The sequence below is a fragment of the Orycteropus afer genome, unplaced genomic scaffold (assembly GCF_000298275.1).
Source record: "Orycteropus afer afer isolate SDZICR_OR568_19922 unplaced genomic scaffold, OryAfe1.0 scaffold00002, whole genome shotgun sequence".
Classification (NCBI taxonomy): Eukaryota; Metazoa; Chordata; class Mammalia; order Tubulidentata; family Orycteropodidae; genus Orycteropus; species Orycteropus afer.
Window position 1 is genome coordinate 6,267,765 of NW_006921589.1, and position 19,464 is coordinate 6,287,228.

General features: G+C 44.9%; 1 protein-coding gene across 1 annotated transcript in view; it reads right to left on the reverse strand.

The window, feature by feature from the left end:
* Window positions 1-9,883: 9,883 nt before the first annotated feature.
* The window catches only part of SGPP2 (sphingosine-1-phosphate phosphatase 2), a 185,419-nt gene continuing 175,838 nt past the window's right edge, over window positions 9,884-19,464 (reverse strand). The window contains exon 6 of the mRNA XM_007935630.1: window positions 9,884-10,435. Within this exon, the coding sequence (XP_007933821.1) occupies window positions 9,884-10,435 (552 nt within the window). The remainder of the gene's footprint in view (window positions 10,436-19,464) is intronic.

Consider the following 19,464-nt stretch of genomic DNA (forward strand, 5'->3'; position numbering starts at 1 on the left):
TTTTAGCCCAGCTTTCCCATTTAAGAACATCCTGCAGAATTGGGGGAAAATGCTGTTAAGAATGTTTAGATTGTTAAAACAGCAACAAGAAGAATGACAACTCACTGCTGTGGAGTCCATTCGAGTCATAGCAACCCCTCCTTAGGTTTCCAAGGCAGTATCACTATGGAAGTAGATTGCCGAACCTTCCTTCCGAGGAGTGGCTGGTGGGTTGGAACCTCCAGCCTTCTGGTTAGCAGTCAAATGCCTTAGGTACTATGCCACCAGAGCTCCCTGTTTAGACTGTAGGAGTCTATTATAAATTCCTGAGTAAGGGAAGAAAAAAGGAATAGAGAGGTATCATTTGAATAAACATGGGTAGATACAGTTGAATGAAAAGACTCCAAATGGTGGGTTGTTTTATTCATCAAGGCCTGTCGTGACTCTAATGGGAACTTCAAAAATGAAAAACCGAAAACCCAAACTCAATACCATCGAGTCGATTCCAACTCATAGCACCCCCATTGGGTTTCCAAGGTGGTAAATTTTTATGGAAGTAAATTGCCCCGTCTTCCTTCTGCGAAGCAGCTGGTGTGTTTGAACCACCAACCTTCTGGTTAGCAGTCAAATGCCTTACCCACTAAGCCATCAGAGCTTCTTTCAAAAATGAAAAGCAGCTTTTTAAAGGGCTATGTTAGGGGACAGTGAGGAGTCCTTGGGTGGCACATGTGGTGAAGCGCTCAGCTGCAAACCAAAAGGTTGGAGGTCTGAATCCACCACAGATGCCTTGGAAGAAAGACTTAGCAACCCATTTCTGAAACTATCCATTGAAAAGCCAGTGGGCAGAGTTACCGTGGTTTTCACAAGTAGAGCCTTCACGGAAATAATGCGTGCACATATAACATATGGAAACGATGAAATTAGGTGGAAGGGTTCTGGCAGGGAGTGCCCATGCATACCACATGTGTCTTGTGACATTTTCTGAAGTGAATTTCAGCCTCATTCACTTTCATTCAATAGTCTGCAAATGTTGCCTTTGACCATACTTGCATAGTAAAAGTATAAACCAGGGTCAAGGCGGCATGGGTCAAGTTTGGTAATTGGAAAATAAACAATTGAAACTGTGTGTTTGATCAGGGGCAGTTCTAGGCCAGGCCTGAGAATGATGGAGTTCCTAGCAGCCCATCAGTGCCCAGGTACATCGTGCCGGAGGCAGGAGGGTCGGGCGGAGGGCTGTGTGCAGAGCTGCCATGGTTAGAGCACTGGCTGGTCCCATGGCTGGCGCTGCCACTGTCCAGGTGCACCCGGGTCCAGTGATGCCTCCCCATGTGATGCTGGGCATCCAGGCAGTGTTGCAATGGGCACACCCGACCGCGTGGAGCTTCCAGGTCAGACTCATTTCGTCTGAGGGAGGGAGGCATGACCCTTCTGTGCCTACGACTCTCTCGCCTGCCCAGTGCAGTCCGCGTGGGCGGGAGATTCAAATGGCCCGAGCATGGTGACTGGTCAGTTGTACGTCGGGCGGAATGCCCTCGGCTGTTGAAGCTGGTCTCGCTCATCTGAGTGGCCTCCCGTCTGGGGGGCATAGACCAGTGTATCTCCTGGGCTGGGGCAGGCCGCCCTGGCGAGGGCGGTTTCTATGGAAAATGTGATTTCTTCCTATATTGGAGACGGCAGTGTACAGAGCAGGGATGGGCTCCTGCTGGGGCAGGGCCTGCTTTAGAGACTCAAGGGAGGCTGATGAGGGTCTGCTGCTGAGAACCAAACTTCCGGTCATCAGACACCAAGACTAGGACTTAAATCCATTGGGCAGAAAAAAAAAAAAAAATTGAAGTCAGCAACATATAAAAAATATTGGTATAGTGCACTTATGAAAATGATGAAAATGACTTGGGGGGTGGTGTGTGTGGTATAAAACAAGTGTAACCTGCATATTGTTTGCCTACAAATATGGTAGAGTCTCCATGGGTCAGAATTGACTTAACTTTTGTTTTTCATTTAAAGCAGCCATCAGCACATGGTCAAAGATGGTTTGGTAGAGTGTGGAAGGAACAGATCCACAGATCCAGTGTTGATTGTGAGTCTCATCATTGCCTCCAATGAGGATAGAGAGCAAACAGAAAACAGACCAGCAGCAGCCGTAGCAAGCTTCTGTAATGGGTCCCATTTCTGTTACCCAAGGGGAGGTTGTCAGTAGATTCTGGGGCTCCTAAGGGTGCTGGATCATAAAGAACTCACAGGTCCCTATGGGAGTAATTATTTTCTGTTCCTTTCAAGTCAGAAAAAGGAAGAGCCTTTCTCTTATTTTCAGCTTACGTCCCTATTTTTATTGCAGGTCTGCATACGTATGAGTGGAAGAAGATACAAGTGTTCTGTATTTCTTGTTTTCCAAGGAACATTTTCCTACTTTGTGTACCTCCTCTGGGTTCTGGAAAGCAAGTGGTGTCTACTGGTGAGGCCTGCTAGACCACTTTCCCTAGTGGTGTTCATGGCCTTTAACAGAGGCCACACAGGATTTCTGAAAAGAGGGGATTTTTGTTTCTGGCCAAAATGGAGTACCAGGGACTGGACTTATGCTCCCATCAGAAACAACTAAAAATACAGATAAGACATATGAAGCAATGGTTTTCAAGACATTGGACATCAGGCAAAGAGAGACAGTGACCCTTCAGAGACAGCAAACAAGGTGAGCCCTGTGATTTCCCCACTACTGCTTGGAGAGTGTTTCCAGGCCACTGCATAGGGAGGGGAACCCAGGCACAGCAGGGAGGTCTCCCAGAGTTGAGGGGATAGGGCTGCGAGTCCACAGAGGCCAAGGGAGCTAGAATTTGTAAAGATGAAAGAATTAAAGAGATGGGGAGACTTGCTGAGGACCCCCTTGAATTCCCAGCCGAGTGCTGGTAGCACGTGTGCAGGCACAGAATGAACCATCCACATAAAAGGAACAAGGCCTGGAGCTCACACCGGGCAGGGCCGAGTGGAAACCTCCTAACAAGGCAACGGGCAGAGTACTCAGAGGGATTTTGCTTCCGTAGTGGGAAAAACTAACCTTAGCCTAATGCTACTTCTGTAGCTTAAACAGGAGACCAGAAAGATTGAAACTATTCCCAAGAAAGACTGAAACTATTCCCAAGAAATTAACTACATCCAAAACAAAGCTCAAGAATATTTATAGCACAACCAAAATATTTAGCACCCAACAAGTGTGAAATTCACAATACCTGACATCCAACAAAAAATTACTAGGCATGAAAGAAGCTAGGAAATACAGCCCATAATGAGGCATAGAAAAATCAATCAAAATGGACTCAGAATAGGAACAGATGATAAAATTAATAGACAGGGTATTATTATAACTGTATGCCATATGCTCAAAAAGCCAGAGGAAAAAATGTACATGTTAAGCAGACATGGAAGATACGTATTAAGCTTCTAGAGGTGACAATGACAATATCTGAGATAAAATAGAAAGGAATGAAACTAAAATAATAGCATTCATATCTTTTTAGTAACAGCAGAGTTGAGTGACTACATAGCAAATTTACATTAAACTGTGCACACACACACCCCCCAAAAATATCTTTCTGGCCAATATTTTTATCGGTGCCTAATTAAGATGGCTAAAGTGCTCTGTTTAGCATGTTCTGTGCATGATTTTCCCAATCATAGTGCCACCCATCTGGTCCCCATGTGGCTGAGAGACGGTGCAGACTGGAAGCCCCAGAGGCCTTGTTCCCATTTAGGATCACAGAAGCAGGTAGATTAGAGGATCCATTCAGGTTGACCATTAAGGAAGCACCCACTGGCACCCTACCTCACCCTCAGCAATTTGAGGCTACTGTTGTGGATTTGAACACCTCCGTGGGTGAAGTGTCTGGCTTGTCCTTCCACCAAGGGGACCCCAATGTCATAGCCAGAGAGAAAGAGCAAGGCCAGATGTGTTGCGTGTGCACATTAAAGAAGTGTCACGGCCGGAGCTCCTAGCTGCAGCCATGCTCTGCTTGTTTCTGCATACCACAGAGACAGGCGTGGAAGAGCAACAAGCATTTTTGGATTCGTACAGCTCCTGGGTCTCATGTGGCTACAGTTTTAAGAATTTTACATTCTATTCATGGCCCACATTCAACTTTCATCCTCCTGCATACGTGTCCTGTAAACATGCAAGTCTGCACTCCAGGTGTGTCCCAGTATAAGAAAACAATAGATTCCCAGTGTGGGATGCCGGCTGCCCAAAGAATTCATTTGTTGTTGTTGTTATTTCCCGCCGAGTCAGACCCGACTCATAGTGACCCCTCCTTGGGTTTCGGAGGTGGTATCACTAAGGAAGTATATTGCCCAAACTTCCTTTCATTAGGGTCTTTATTTTTACGAAAATGAGCAACTGCCGCCTAGTATTTCAACAGCAAACCCCTCAGCACACATAAAATTCAAGTTTAAAAATCAAAAGCACCTTTTAGAAAAACATCTGTTGTCTAAAATAACATCCGTCTACATCTGACTCCTCTTAGAGCATCTTACTAGAGAAGCAGGGCTTCATTCCTAGTCACTAAAGACAGACACAGGGCATTTGGACGTCCATAGAGGAGCCAAGATTGTGGTAAAATATTTTTAAAATGCAGTTTCTCAGGACTAATTAGGGACACGGTTCTGGCTGGCCAGGAGAAGACACGGGACGGCGGTGGTTACAAGGAAAACCAACTGAGTGTCCGGCCGCCACTCGTCTCTGCTGAGCAGGATGAGAGCACAGCAATGAAGTGGTATGAGTGGTTCAGAGATGCGAGAAGGCTGTTCAGTACTTGAGAGCTCCATGATGGAGACAATTCACCCCTAAAGTCACCTCCTCTGGAACACTCCCACACAGGTGGCACGAAACGGACAGGTGGGCCTCTCACGCTGCCTTCCTCTTGCCCAGATTTGATTCAGCAGCGTCAAAGCCCTTTGCTCAGCCTTTATCCCACCACCACCATCACTAACTCTTACACGCAAGTCACAACCCAAGTTTTGTTTTCATTGTAGAAGTACAAGCTGGAAGTGTTTGAGGAAGTGCCCCTGACCCACTGTACCGTGTTGTTTTTAGCTGCTGTCAAGCCGGCCCCTTGTGCACATGGAACCATCACGAATTGGAGTGTTGTGATCAGGGCTTTCAGGAAGCAGATCAGCAGGCCTTCCTTTCCACCCTGTCTTAGTCTGGAAGCTTCTCTGAAAGCCGCTGAGCGTCCCTGCAACATACAAGCCCGCACTGACGAGTGCAGGCTGCGGGAGGTATCAGCTGGCAACGGCCCACAACATTCCCTGTGCAAATGCCGTTGGTCACTCAACAGCTCTTCTGTGAAGCCTTCCCTGGGTTGCTGCAGCTCCAAAGCCGGAATCCAGCTCCCTTCCTCTCACTTCCCACAGGACCGGGGCTGCTTCCTTACAGCCTGAACACTGGATCTTTGATTGTGATCTCTGAAGCTGTCTCCTTTCCCGAGAGCTCTAGGGCAGGATCCAGTCTCATCTGGCTTCACATCCCCATGGTACCCAGCATCTTAGAATATTTAATTTAATAGACACTTGCTCAAAGTACAGTCCTATCCTATAGGGCTGCTATGAGTTGGAATCCACTCGATGACAATGGGTTTGGCGGCTTAAAATCAGAGCATATCTTTACCAACGATATGAATTTGAAACAGGGCCATGTTCAATTGGCACAGTCTATAGTGAAGCCCTTAACTGCCTTAACTAGCAACACCTGTACCATTTACTTACCTTTCAACCCCAACAGCATTTATCCCCATATAGTAAAAGGATGCTCCTAGTATCAAGGAATTGGAGGAGGCGATTTAAGAACCCCAGTGTACCTCTAATGCCTGTTAACCACACCTGTGATAAGCACCAACATCTGTATGTGCCTCAATTCTGACAGAGAACTATATGGCCTGCTGTTAATTTTTGTGCCCTCTTTACTCCTCAGGTCCAAACAACTCATGGAAAAAAAAAACCTAGGGGAAAAAAAATTCAGGGACACAGAGCACTGGCTTTGGGAGAATTTATTAAGAAGTCATAATCAAACAAAAGTGATTTAATTTAAAAAACAAAACATTTACACATGGTATATAAGCAAGACAGCTGAAGATGTCCCTGACAGACACCTGGAGCAAAAGGTCCCCACACACCACATGCTTTGGTTACAGTTGGGAAACAGGCGTCGTCTACTTGGGTGAGAAACTCCCATGTTACGGTGAGACCAGCAAGCATTTTGTGATTTCTGCCACTATCATTTAAGGGTTTTGAGTTCAGGGGTCTCCTACATTTCTCTTCTGTGCATTGTTATAGTGCAGGGCTGAGCAAAACTGACGCAAAAGAGCAGCTTTCTCCATTGTGATTTGGGGGACAGTATGTGGAGCAAATTGTTTGCAACAGTTCATACACTGTGTTCTGCAACACTCACTGCAATCCCCACAGTGTAAAAGCACTTCCCACTTCCCATGCTTACCTTTTCCCTGTGTCCTTCCCTCTGCCTGCCTGCCTGCCTCCTGAGCTCTCTCCCGCACAGACACTGCCTGCTCATTACCCATGGTTGACTGTTCTCAGGTGTGTACCTGCCTGGCTAATTGTTCACCTGCTCGGCCTATGTGGCTGGGAGCCTCGGGAGTGAGCCTGACGAGGGGCCACAGTCTCAGGGATTTCACCAATCTCTAGCAGACCAGTTAAGAGGCAGCTGTTTAGAATGAAGGTTCTAGGAGCCACGTCCTGATCCACAATAGTCGGTTGGGGGCGGGATGGGGAAGTCAGGACAGGTACATATCATTCTACCTGGCTCCTGGAGAGACTGATACTGTTATTTTTCACAAATAACATGCCCACACTTTGTTTCTATTAATTTGATAATTATAGCACATTAAGTCAGTAGTTGAATGCAAAAACCTTATCAGATCGTCTTAAGTGGAACCATTAGGTTATGTTAAGTCTGGTTATTTAATACTTAATTATGTCTTTGTAGTGTGAAGTAAAATCAGCAACATGTTAAAAATACTGCATAGAGTGCCTATGAAAAAACGTGTGGGAGAAGAGCAGCTGTTGCCCACTGGGAGAAATACATAACGCACAAGTTGTTTGAAGGAGAACAATTAGAGTAGTCCTGGGGGCTTGGTGTCAGTTTCCAAATGCAGGAGTGGCCAGACCAGAGGACCTAGCTTTATACTGGATGTATCACCGGAAGCCTGTGTGCTGCAATCCTGGAGACTTCACTTGGAGAAGTTTTTCACGTCCCAGACTCCAGATCAAGAGTGGGGCTTTGGGCCAAAACTGAGGCCAGACCAGCAGGGGGCAGTCTTTCCCCAGAGAGAAAAATCCCATTTCCTAAAAGGAGACAAGGCCAATGGCTGGTGAGTGTGTAGATGTGAGAGTATGTAAGAGTTTAAGAGGATGAGTGCTATGGGAGAAATGAACGGAAGAGTGCTAAAACCACGTGAGAGTCTGAATCAGGTAACAACTTCTTTTTTCAACCAGTTTCTGCCTGATTCGAGGCCACAGAGCATGAGTGTTTAAAAACTAACCCTTAACTTGGACTCACCAATGTATACCATTTATTCTCTCGTTGTAATGAGACACTTTAAAAAATGGCCAACCACCCATGACAAATCTTTGGGTCATTCTTTAACGTGCTGTTGCTAAGATATTCACACTCTACCTAAACAGAGTTGTAAATACATCAAACTTGTTGGGACTTAAAACAAAAGGGACAATAGTTTAAAAAAAAAACTAAATTCACACACACATATATATATAGTCTCACCAGCATCCACTGCTATGAAAACTGCAGTCCATCTTTTCAAAAGGCACAGTGGGAAGAGCTGATACTTTTGCCACTGGCTTTGCCACTGGCTTCAATCACATCAGCTCAAATCACTGTGTGTAATCATCCCCCAGCACTGTCCCTCTGCCTTGGCAGCTGGGAGACTGAGGCATAGGAAGGTGCTTCATCCGACATCCACTGCCCTGAAGGAGTGGACCCAGGGTGGGGGGTCCCTGCCAGGCAGGGCTCTTACTCCACTACAATTAGTGTGCCACAAATACTGGCCAGAACTTGATGTAAAAACAGTCATCCTTGTTCCAGCCTTCTAGTTATCAAAAACGTGAAAAGAATTTTAAGGGAAAAATGCAAATTTTACTAAAAATTACTCTTTCCAAGGGTAATCATGTGCCAAAGATCATAAGGCCGTGGGACATAGCAGGAAATCAGCAAAATGTGGTGTCCAGCTTTAACACTGGATGAGGGGGAAGGCCTTCATTTTCAAGGAGTGTTTGTTTCCCCCGAGGCAAACATGGTGATGATTCAGCATGGCTTCGGGGGCTCAGATGCTGTGTCCCAAGGCTAAATACCTGTTCAAACTAACATTTAAAAAAAAAAAAATGATACCTGTTTCTTCTTAAGGATTGAATAGGAGCCAGAGAGGGAATCCTCTGGTGTTTGCTACTGATCACCTTCCGAACTCTAACGAGGACACTATGTCCTAAAGGGCATTGTATTTGGTTGGCTTGTTTTCCTAAGACAGGATGAAGTTGTTCTTGCATTTATTATCCTTAAGATTCTCATGAGTTAAGAGGTGGGAAGACAGGGAGGGGAGCTCCTGCTTCTATTTAGCAGATGAGAACTAGATTTACAGGAAGTAAGTAAGAAATGGAGGAGCAACAGGCAGTGCCAACATCAAGGTGACTCTGTCAAGACCAACGTCAGGGAGGCCTGTCCTCTCTGTCAGGCCCCGAAAAGGACTAAAGCCATTGTTCTTCTACAGACCCACCTTTGCAGTCAGGTGACAGCACCTTCCAAGTTTCTAAGGAAGCAGAAGCCGCTGAAGATAAGCAGAAGCCCTGTCCCAAGTCACTCTGAAGCAGGAGAGAGCTAGACATTCAGTGAGCCCAGATGTGTTCACGTGGTTTCCACTTCTGCTGAAGGCTAGACCTCGCCTGGGAGCTCTGGGGGCGTGGTGCCTAGGGCATTTGACTGCTAACAAGAAGGCTGGCGGTTCACACTCCTCGGAAGGAAGACTGGGCAATCTACTTCTGCAGTGATACTGTCTCGGAAACCCAAGGACGGGTCGCTGTGAGTCAGAATGGACTCAACGGCAGTGAGTCTGGCTTTTGGTGAGACCGTACTTGCTGGGTGAGGCAGGAGCAGCCAGTCAGTCTCCTGGATCAGAAGAGCATGGCAATGGTGCCTGGAACTCTGCGGCGGAATGCACGGAATGGAGAGCAGATGCCAGTTTCCAAACTAATGCCTGAAGGAAGCAAGGGCTACCAGGAGGGCAGGGTCCTCCCCACAGCCTCACAGCTCGCAGGAGCTGTAAACCTCTTCAGAGTCAGGTGTTCTTCTGAGTGGTCTTGTCACCAGCCAGGCATGGTCTAATGTGATCCTAATCACAGCAGAGTCACCCTGAGTGAGGAATACAGTTTTAAACAGTGCTACCCTTTCTGCCAGACCAAAATCCCAGTTTGGGCTGTAAGAGTCAGAGCTGGGCAAGGTCATAACTGAAAAGAAACTGCTGTCTCTCCAGCCTCCCAGGTCTTCTCTGTCTCCGTGGGCTCTATAGAACCAGTGGGGATGTGGCTCTTCCTAAACTGAGCCACAGTTCCCGCCAGCCTATGACTGGACCCAACATCTGTGTAGCAGGGGGTTGGGGAATCCTTAAAGAACTGGACTGTAACTTTTACCTTGAGTACAAATGTAGCATGACCCTTACAACTAACGGTCCCAAGACATTCTTTTGCCTTTTGCACAGTAGCATCGCATCTCAGATATCAGCAACATAGACTTGTGAGTTGAGAATTTTTCAAAAGAAAATGAGTTGTCAAGATTTGCCCACCTGACAACTTTCCTGTATCTTGACTCTTGCATCCAGTGGGCTGTTTTCCTGTTTGTGGCTCACAGTAATCCCAAAAACCTATGCAGCATTGGCACAAATGTTGTAGCGCAGATGCCAACAGATGTGTAGGTGACAAACTTGTAAGGCACTTCAATTTCCAGTCTCCGCCTGGCCTCCTTGTTCCTGATGACCACCCTGAACCACGAGTATAACACTTGAAGTGAAAGATTTTGTACTAGTTGACGAACCAAGAGGATCAACACAATTCCCACAGTAAATTTGGTCAGACCCAAAACTAACACGTCAGTGGTGAGCAGAGGGATGCTTTGAATGACAGGGAGTGATTCAGTGGGCTTTGACACGAGCTGGAAAAAGTGGTTGAGCCAGCATCCTATGACGACTCCAGCCCCGACGGCAAGAATGGTGGTAGTGTCTGCTCTGGTTGGGCTGTAGTAGTCAGACACGGGGTAATTGTAACACAAGAAGAACAGTACAATTATGACACACACAGGGAAGAGAGGGCTGGCCGAGTCCAGGTGGTCGATGAGGGTCCAGGCAGGATAGGTGAGGGCGATGAGGAGCGCAGTGATCAGGACGCCACCTACCACATCCTGCAAGAAAGAAAGAGAGAAGACAAACATAAGTTAGTAAGTGCTTACATGCATATTGATAGAGTTTTGATCCAATTAGAGTTGATTCGATTTAAAATACCATTTTTAAATTGGTCTACTTTATAGTACATGTTCAAAAATGTATAAAGTTGGAAAAATTTAAAAATAGGGAAAAAACAGACACAGTCATGCTATTCACATTTTTCATGTTTTCTCCTAGCTATTCTATAGTTTAGAGTAAGTTCCATCTTTGTTTTCTTAATGCATAGCTAAAAGCACATTGTACCTTCAGTTTTGTGTTATTTTTATTTAGCACTATATCACAAGTATTGTCATACTCTTCAAAGAGGTGGCACCATCCTTTGTACACAGGCAGAGGTTGGGGGTGCACACTGGCTGGAGGGGAAGTTTCCTTCTCAGGGAACCACATTCATACAGCAGGCATCCATACCATGGTTACTTAACCAAACCAGATGCTGTCACGCCGACTTTGACTCATGGCGATCGCCCGTGTGTCAGAGTGGAACAGTGCTCCACAGAGTTGCTAGTGCTCAATTTGTTGGAAATAGATGCCACCTCTTTCTTCTGAGGGGCCTCAGGTGGATTCAAACCTCCGACCTTTTGGTTGGCGGCCAAGTGCATTAACCATCCGCACCACTCAGGGATTCCATATACAGCAGCAGGTGCTCACTAATGTTTTTCAGTGGCAACAAAAGAGGCCACTAGCATTTTCTTTTTTCAGATGGAATATTTTTGAGTGGAAATTTCTGGTAGGGGTGGGGCAAAACAGTTTTGCAGAAGGCTCGAGGTTCAGAGTGATCCTGTAAGTGCCAAGGAAATGCATGCAGTGTACATGTTTCTCTTGATGGCACCCTGGTCTCCCTGATCACAGAGACTGAGTCCTACTGGTGACATCCGATGCGCCTTCCTGTCATCACACATCCCCACTAGTCACACACTCCACAGATCCCTCCTCCATTCATCCCCAAGCTCCCTCAATCTGCCCCCACCACTGATGGCCCCCTGTATCACCGAGTTCAGACCTTCACTGTGTCTCATGCAACCCAGTCTCTGTCCCCAAACATCCACTGACCACCTTCTTGATGGGTTCCTAGTAGCAACTGCTCTTAAGTATTAAAGTGACTGAGAATCACTACAGATGGTTAAAATGCAGATTCCAGGGTATTGCTCTTGGATTCCGATTAGAAGCGGCCCAGGAGTGGACATTTTAATACCTGAAGGTCATTCTGATGCAAAGGTTCTAAATAGCAAACTCTGGGAAACACTGGCCAATAGGTTGGTAGCCATGGAGCCCTGGCAGCACAGTGGGTAAGCGCCTGGCTGCTAACCAAAAAGGTCGGCAGTTCAAACCCACCAGCTGCTCCCTGGGAGAAATAAGGCAGTCTGCTCCTGTAAAGACTTGTAGCCTTGGAAACTATAAGGCAGTTCCATTTTGTCCTATAGGATCGTTCTGAGTTGGAACAGACTCTGTGGCAACAAGTTTTTGTTTTGTTTTTTTGGTAGGTTGGTAGTCAAGGTCCTCTAGGGTATGGGTTTAATTAACCTTTTCCTCCAGTGTGTTCTCTCTCTCACTACTTTTCCATTTGGACTTTCTATTCCAGTCAAATAGGTCTAGTCACCTTTCCCAGACATGCCAGTGCAATTTTATTATCAGTTTTCATTTATGTGCAGCACAGCTTACCCATCTCGACCTGTCAAGACCTTATCAGTCCTTCTGAGGCTCAGCTCAAAAGCCAGTTCCTTCCCAAGATAGCATCATGTTTCAGCACAGGTGAAGTAGCCTCTTCTCCCTCTTCCTGAACTCAACATCAAGGCACCAGGCTTACTATCATTCCGAAAGCCCTTACCTTAGATTGCCTGTTCTGTTTGTTTCTACTTTGATTCTCATATAATTTATTTTTGTTGTTGAGAATATACACACCAGGACATACACCAATTCAGTAATTTCTGTATGTACAGCTCAGTGGCACTGACGACACTAAGTTGTGTAACCATTCTCACCGTCCTTTCCCAAGTTATCCCCCTCCCTTAACATAAACTCACAGGCCCCCATAAGTTTCCTATCTAATCTTTCGAGTTGCTGTTGTCAGTTTGGTCCCATACAGATAGATCTTCAGAGAGCACAGTGTTCAAGGCAGACATTCTCCACTAGGTAAGCTAAACTAGTATTTGATTTTAAGAGAACTTCAGGGATATTTTGGTTTAAAGATGAACTCAGAGCAATACTTTCGGGGGTTCATTCAGCCCCAATGGCTCCAGAAATTCTGGTCCCGAGAATTTGATATTCTATTCTGCATTCCCCCTGTTTTTTAGACTGCCTTTGGCACAGTTGATGTATTCACGTCTCCACCCTTGAGTTGATTATTAGACTCTGCTCAGCAAGGGTTGGGTCTCTTGCCTCTTTGTGTTCTTCTCAAAGCTCTCAGCATAGTGCCCAACACACAGGTGACATTCAGTTATAGTCTTGGCTCCAACGTGACAAATCTTACCTTTCTCTTACTCTGAGTATCTATAATATTTAGCACTCATTGTTTCAATACCTCAAACAAGAAAGAAACCCAACCCTATAGCACACAAACGAAAAACTGCCTCCCTTCCATCTTCCTCTGTAACTGCAGTTACCACATTCCAAGACACCTGACTGGAATATTCTTTCTCAACTAGTTCTTTTCATCTTCAGTGCATCAGGAGACTAGACTATTTTGGTCCAGAGTCCCAGCAACTGAGACAAAAATAAGTTTAGCCAACATGGCTGCCTGTGTAGGATTTTTTTTTTTCCCTTCTGACCACACAGTTATATTTTCAGTCCTAAAAGGTGCTACTATCATAAAGACATGTAGGTATTTCTGTCAGGAAAATATGTGAACCACAGTCAATGAGCCTTCTAAATTTTTTATACTAAAATTATTCTAAATGCCTTTTAAAAACAAAGACTGTAATGCTTGAAAATCCAAGAACTTTAGTGGTTTTTAAAACCATAGAATTCACAGAAAGTATAAAAGCTCAGGAAACCAATCTCCATCTCTGAAGTGGGTCTGCTGTGTTTATTTTCACAAATTCAGTACAGGAGGTTATTTCTTGGAAATTTCACCATCACATGCGTGGCAGGGTAAGTGGGGGCAGAAGGAAAGGGTTCATAGTTGTAGGGAACAGAAAAGGAATGTGTAGGACAGAGGACGACACTACAGTGGAGCATGCGGGTGGAGCCGGGAGCCACTGCCTAGGGGCTGGGATAATTCTGCTATGGTCAGAATCAACTCGACAGCAGAGGGTTTGACTTTTTTTGAACAGGTGAATGGGAAATGGAAGGCAGAGAGAAGAGAGGAAAGTGTGTGTGTGGTTAATAGAGAGCTATGAATTGAGGGTCACCAAAAAATATAAGGCTGGCGGTTCAAACCCACCAGCCACTCCTCGGAAGTTTGGGCAATCTACTTCCGTAGTGATACCACCTCAGAAACCCAAGGAGGGGTGACTATGAGTCGGGTCCAACTCCACAGCACATAACAACAACAACAAAAGATACCAAGAAAATATCCCAAACCCACTGCCATCGAGTAGAATTTTGACTCACAGCAACCCTATAGTGCCCCTATAGGACAGAACAGAACTGCCCCACAGGGTTTCCAAGGCCATCACTCTTTACAGGAGCGGACTACCACATCTTTCTCCCATGGACCAACTGGTGGGTTTAAACTGCTGACCTCTGAATTAGCAGCTGAGTGCTTAATCACTATGCCACCAGGGCTCCTGGCAGATAATGGTGCAAAAAAACAAATTTAAAATTCCTTTTCATAGGAAAATATAATTGGACTAAAATGTATTCAAACGTTGTTGGGTGCCATTGAGTAGATTCCAACTCATAGTGATTCTAAGAAACAGAACAGAACTGCCTCCCAGGGCTTTCTAGGCTGTAATCTCCACGGGAAAAGACTGCCAGGTCTTTGTGTCACACAGCCACTATGTGGGTCTGGTGAACTAACGTTTTACACCATCAGAGCTCCATATTCAAATACTGAGCTAAAGTAGTTCTACCCCCAGGAATTTTTTCTAAGAAAATAATCAGAGAAAATAATTAAAATGCTCTCAAAGGTTTAAATATAGGTAAGATTTGAAAAGATACAATTTTGCAACTTTATCTTTTTATGGTTGCCATATCTGAGATGGATCAAATACAAACTTCATGCAAACTTTCTGTAAAGAGTGGTCCTACTTTTAAATAAATGTATACTTGTACACATGAGTAAAACAGCAGAAGGAAATAAACTAAAATGTTAGACTAGGTTTTTTCTGTTTCGATATTACCAAGGACTGTTTTCTTTTTTATGTTCTGCAGTATTTTCCAAATTTTCTACAGTCAACGTCCACTATTTTTATTATAACAATGCAATCAAGGAGAGGATCTCAGGATGTTAAGACAAGGTCAGAATGTTGCAAAATAGACTAAAAAATAATTAGACAATGCTTGTAATTTTCACATCATGCCAAAAATCGTTATGATAATCAATGTAGATCTTAGGATTCCTCTGTGGTCTAAGTAACATTTAAAGCAAAGGTGCATAAATTCATTGCCAACACTACTGCACAGACTGTATTGTTTGACAACCTTGAATTCAACCCACCAGCCAAGATTTAAGTGCAGCCTTTCAAATTATTTTGGGTGAAAAATAAACTACTACATGAAGTAATATTTTCCAAAGAAAAAAATGCAGAAAGATTTAAATCCCTTTACCCGTTCTTACAGTCACTTTATAAAACTTAGTGTTTAGACAAAAGCTTGAGATTTCTTGTATCTCATATGAAACAAAAATAAAGCAAGGAATCTGCAGCATTTGGAGATGAGTGCTATAGAAGCCACCTGAAGCATCAGAGCAAATCTGTGGATGCTTACTTACATAAACACACAAAACAGTGTTGTGATGCTAACCCAAATGTCCTGCCTTTTGGTAAACATCTCTGGGTACTTCAGCAGCAGGCCTCAACCCTGAGAACTCCCAGCATTTGTGAAGTCTGACCCTACACCACATTCCCATATGCACTTTACTGGGACAAATTTATATTCTATTTCCCAACCCCTTCCCTGAAGAATGCTATTGAGCAGACCAGCACCACACAAGGTTAGCTAGCTAGAAAAGAAGGGGGAGAACAGACCCATTCATTCAATTGTTAGGAAAGAATGCATTCAGATCTTGGAACTGTTTATGCGAGAACTCTATGATTCTGGCATCAGCCCTCTGCTGGGTCCCCTGCTGAGAATGTGAAGGGCCTTCCCAGAAGCCAGGAGCAGAGCAAAAGCCAAGGCCCACTTCTTTGAAGATGCAGTTAAGGCACTGAATGCAAACAGACTCTGACATTAAAGCAAAGTCAAACAAACCAATCCCCTAAAATTATTCTAGAAGATAAGTTTTGGTGAGAGATAAGTCAGTATTGCGTAAACACAGGCAGAATATCTATTCTTTTCCTAACAGGCTGGCTCACAATGAATTGGATTTCTGAGAATAATGCCGATGAGATTCAATAGAACCCTAATGGCAAGACGGAAGCAAAACTGTTCATGAACATGAATATAAATGATTACACAGAGAAACCTACACGCTAAGCAATGAACATGAATATAAGTGATTACACAGAGAAACCTACATGCTATGCAATGAACATGAATATAAATGATTACACAGAGAAACCTACATGGTATGCAATGAACATGAACATAAATGATTACACAGAGAAACCTATACGCTGTGCAATTAGCATAGGTAGAGGGGAGAACAACTGAATGTCCCAGTCCAAAAATATTAATTTCCTTTCAAGCACACCCATGTCCACAGAAGTCAGTGGGAAGCAGGTTCCCCTTACCACGTGGTGTCAGAATACACAGTAGAACCTCCTGACAGGAAGAGGTCTTGGGTGGGCACCAGGTTACTGACAGGCCTTGTCAGGATCTTCCTCTGGGCCACTTCAGATACCCTAGCATTGCTCCAAATCTGAACTAAGGATTGCTGGGGATGAAAGTCTATGGTCACAAAGAGAAGGCTTAGAAAAAGACTTGGAAACCTCACTGAAGTTCAAGAGTAACTATGGGAGGTATACTGTAGAAAAAGTATGCCAGCTTTCACCTTTTGAAATTTTAGAATGCCCACGTGGAAAGTGACCATGTTTAAGCCTTCATTGGAAATTATATTAGCATGTTAAAAGTAATTTTTTTAAACATGTGTTAAGAAAAAGTACACAAATCTTGACAATAAGGTAAACCTCATTTTAATGTCACATGAGGGCAAAGTTCACTGAGGATTACTGAGGGAAAGTAATTTGTTTGACTCATTGTCTGGTAGAAATGCGAATACTGTCCATTCCGTGGAAATGATCACCCCAAGCATTACCGTTTGTTGCCCTGTGGGGGTCAGTAACCAGTTTTATATGTAACACAGCCATCTTTACATAATGGTTCTTTATACATTGCCTATGAATATTTAGGGAGCTCTGGTAGCATAGTGCCTAAGGCTTGATTGCTAACCAGAAGGCTGGCAGTTCAAACCCACCAGCCACTCCTCTGAAGGAAGACTGGGCAATCTACTTCCATAGTGACACCACCTCAGAAACCCAAGGAGGCAGTCACTATGAGTTGGGTCCGTGCATAGCAACAACACAACATGAATATTTAACTCTTCTTAATAATTGGTTCTTTCATTAATGAGTAGAATAAAATCTTTGACATATGCTCATTTTACATCTGGACAGGAGTTATGGTTTCATCATTTTTGTTTTTTCACCAATGGTTCATCAATGTATTAACATAAGTTTAAGCATCTGCAATGGTGCCTTCAGCCTCTACTCCGGGCTCAGTACTGAAGGAAGTGATCTCTTCCCAATCTCAGAGGGACCATGCGAGCCAATGAGTCGCCTGTGGATTCTCATCTGGAAACGGTCCAGGCTTCAGAGCCTTCGCCACAAGTTTTCCCCGTAGTGATTCTCGGAGTCTCGGCAGCCATCCTAACCGGTCCCTTCACTTTGAGTTCTTCTCCTTTGTGCCTCCAATCAAGTCCGCACACCTTCTCCGGGGATTTTATGTCTCGGCTGGTCAGGGTAATTCTAATCAGTGACCGACCACCTCTGGTTCCACGGGTGTCTTTCTGGAAAAGCCACGAGTGCAGCACAGCTTCCCGACTGACCTGTTCCTTGGCAAAAGCGAACAGCCGTGAGTCAGGGGCTGGAGCAAGCAGACGAAACACCTCTGCGGCTACGACTGCATCTTCCTCAAAGAGCTGGTTTCACCTTTTGTAAAGTTTACTCTAAACTTGTTGCCAAAGCGTCGATTCTGACTCATGTGGGCCCTGTGCACTGCAGAGCCGAACTGCTCCATGGTACTTTCTTGGCTGTAATCTTTACTGAAATAGTTTGCCAGGCCTTCCTTCCATAGAGTCTCTGGGTAGATATGAACTGCCAACCTTCAGGTTAACACTCACGCCACCCAGGCTCCTCTGATTAGACACCAGCAAGTAGATAATTATTTCAGTGTTATTCATATGGCTGAAGGTTTATAACGAAAATAAAATTATCTTAAATGACTAAATGCATATTCTCTAGCAAAACAACTGGAATTCATTCTTATCAGCCTGTGTATGTTCTATTTAGATGCACAGATTTGTCAAAAAGAAAAAACAGGTACTATGTTTCTCAGCGTGATAACGTTATATAATCCCAATGTAATATCAATATGAACTAGAAAGATATCTGGGTGTAGGGTGTACTGTGTATTTCTCAACTTGATTCCAACCTCAGCGTGATCTGGGAAGTAATTGCTTGCATGTCTTGCCTTTAAAGACTCGAACAAGTCCGAACAGTAGGTCTTCATTTAACAGACAAAATTTCCCCACCTGTAATTCTTACTCATACGAACGACTGTGACACGGATGAATCACAATGCCTGGCAGGTCAGTAGGATTATACCAGTGGATCAAACAGGCTTCTAGGCAGGTTACAACACCATCCTCGACAACTGAGAGGCGAGAATGACAAGTACAGGGAAGGCACCTGCTGGAGGACACAAAAGACACTGTCAAACACTCAAGCAATTTTTCTCTAATCTGGGTGGGCAGAGCGGCCTCTGAGCAATGGGAGAGGAGAAGCAAGTTACGTTCTGGCCGATGTGATTGTTGAACCGGCCCGTGCAGGCTGACAGTTGGTGGCACTGACGCTGTATTTGCTGAGGTGTGTGCAGCAGTGTGTAGACTGTTTCGGGGATTTTCCAATTGTATTGTACATTAATCAGGGGGTGTTCAAATGCAGGTTCTGATCCAGGAGGCCCAGGGGGGGCCTGAGAGCCTGTGTTTCTAACAAGCTCCCGGGTGATCTGATGCTGCTGGTCCTCAGACCACACTGTGGGTGATGAAGACCGTCTCACCCCCCTGAATAGAGACCACCACGGGCTGCTCCGCTGAGCAGAGCACGTCGGGGCTTCCGGCATGCTTTCTGGAAACATACGTGAAAGGAGAGAAACTATTGAGGTGTATTTAGCTGTTCTTGGAAGTGAGATTATATAGCACGTGAATGTTCTAAAACGATCTTCTGAGGTAAATACAATGAAAACTTTGAGAGCAGAACGTGATGGGCCTGCCTTCTTTCTTCTGGGTCTTGCAAGTTTTCCGCCTTTGACAAAGTGCAGTCTTACATCTCGTGTGCTGCTCGTGATTATGGGGAATATCTGCGTCTCCCTTCTCTGACAGGTTCCTGCCTTACACAGGTTCTGGCTTTCGTACTATGTGAAAGCGGCCCAGCAGAAAGATCCGACAAGTCTTTATCAACTTGGGGACGGCTGCTCCAATTACAGGCAACGCCAAGCCCTCCCCATGCTTCGTCAGGAGCGCTGAGGGACACTGCCTCCAGCTCCTGGGGCCTGGCTCCCTGTTCCAAGACACAACTCCTGAGGAACTGGAGATTCTTCAAAAAATCTGTCTTGAGGCGGGGCAAGATGGCGGACTAGGCAGAAGGATTGCACAGACCCTCTTCAACAA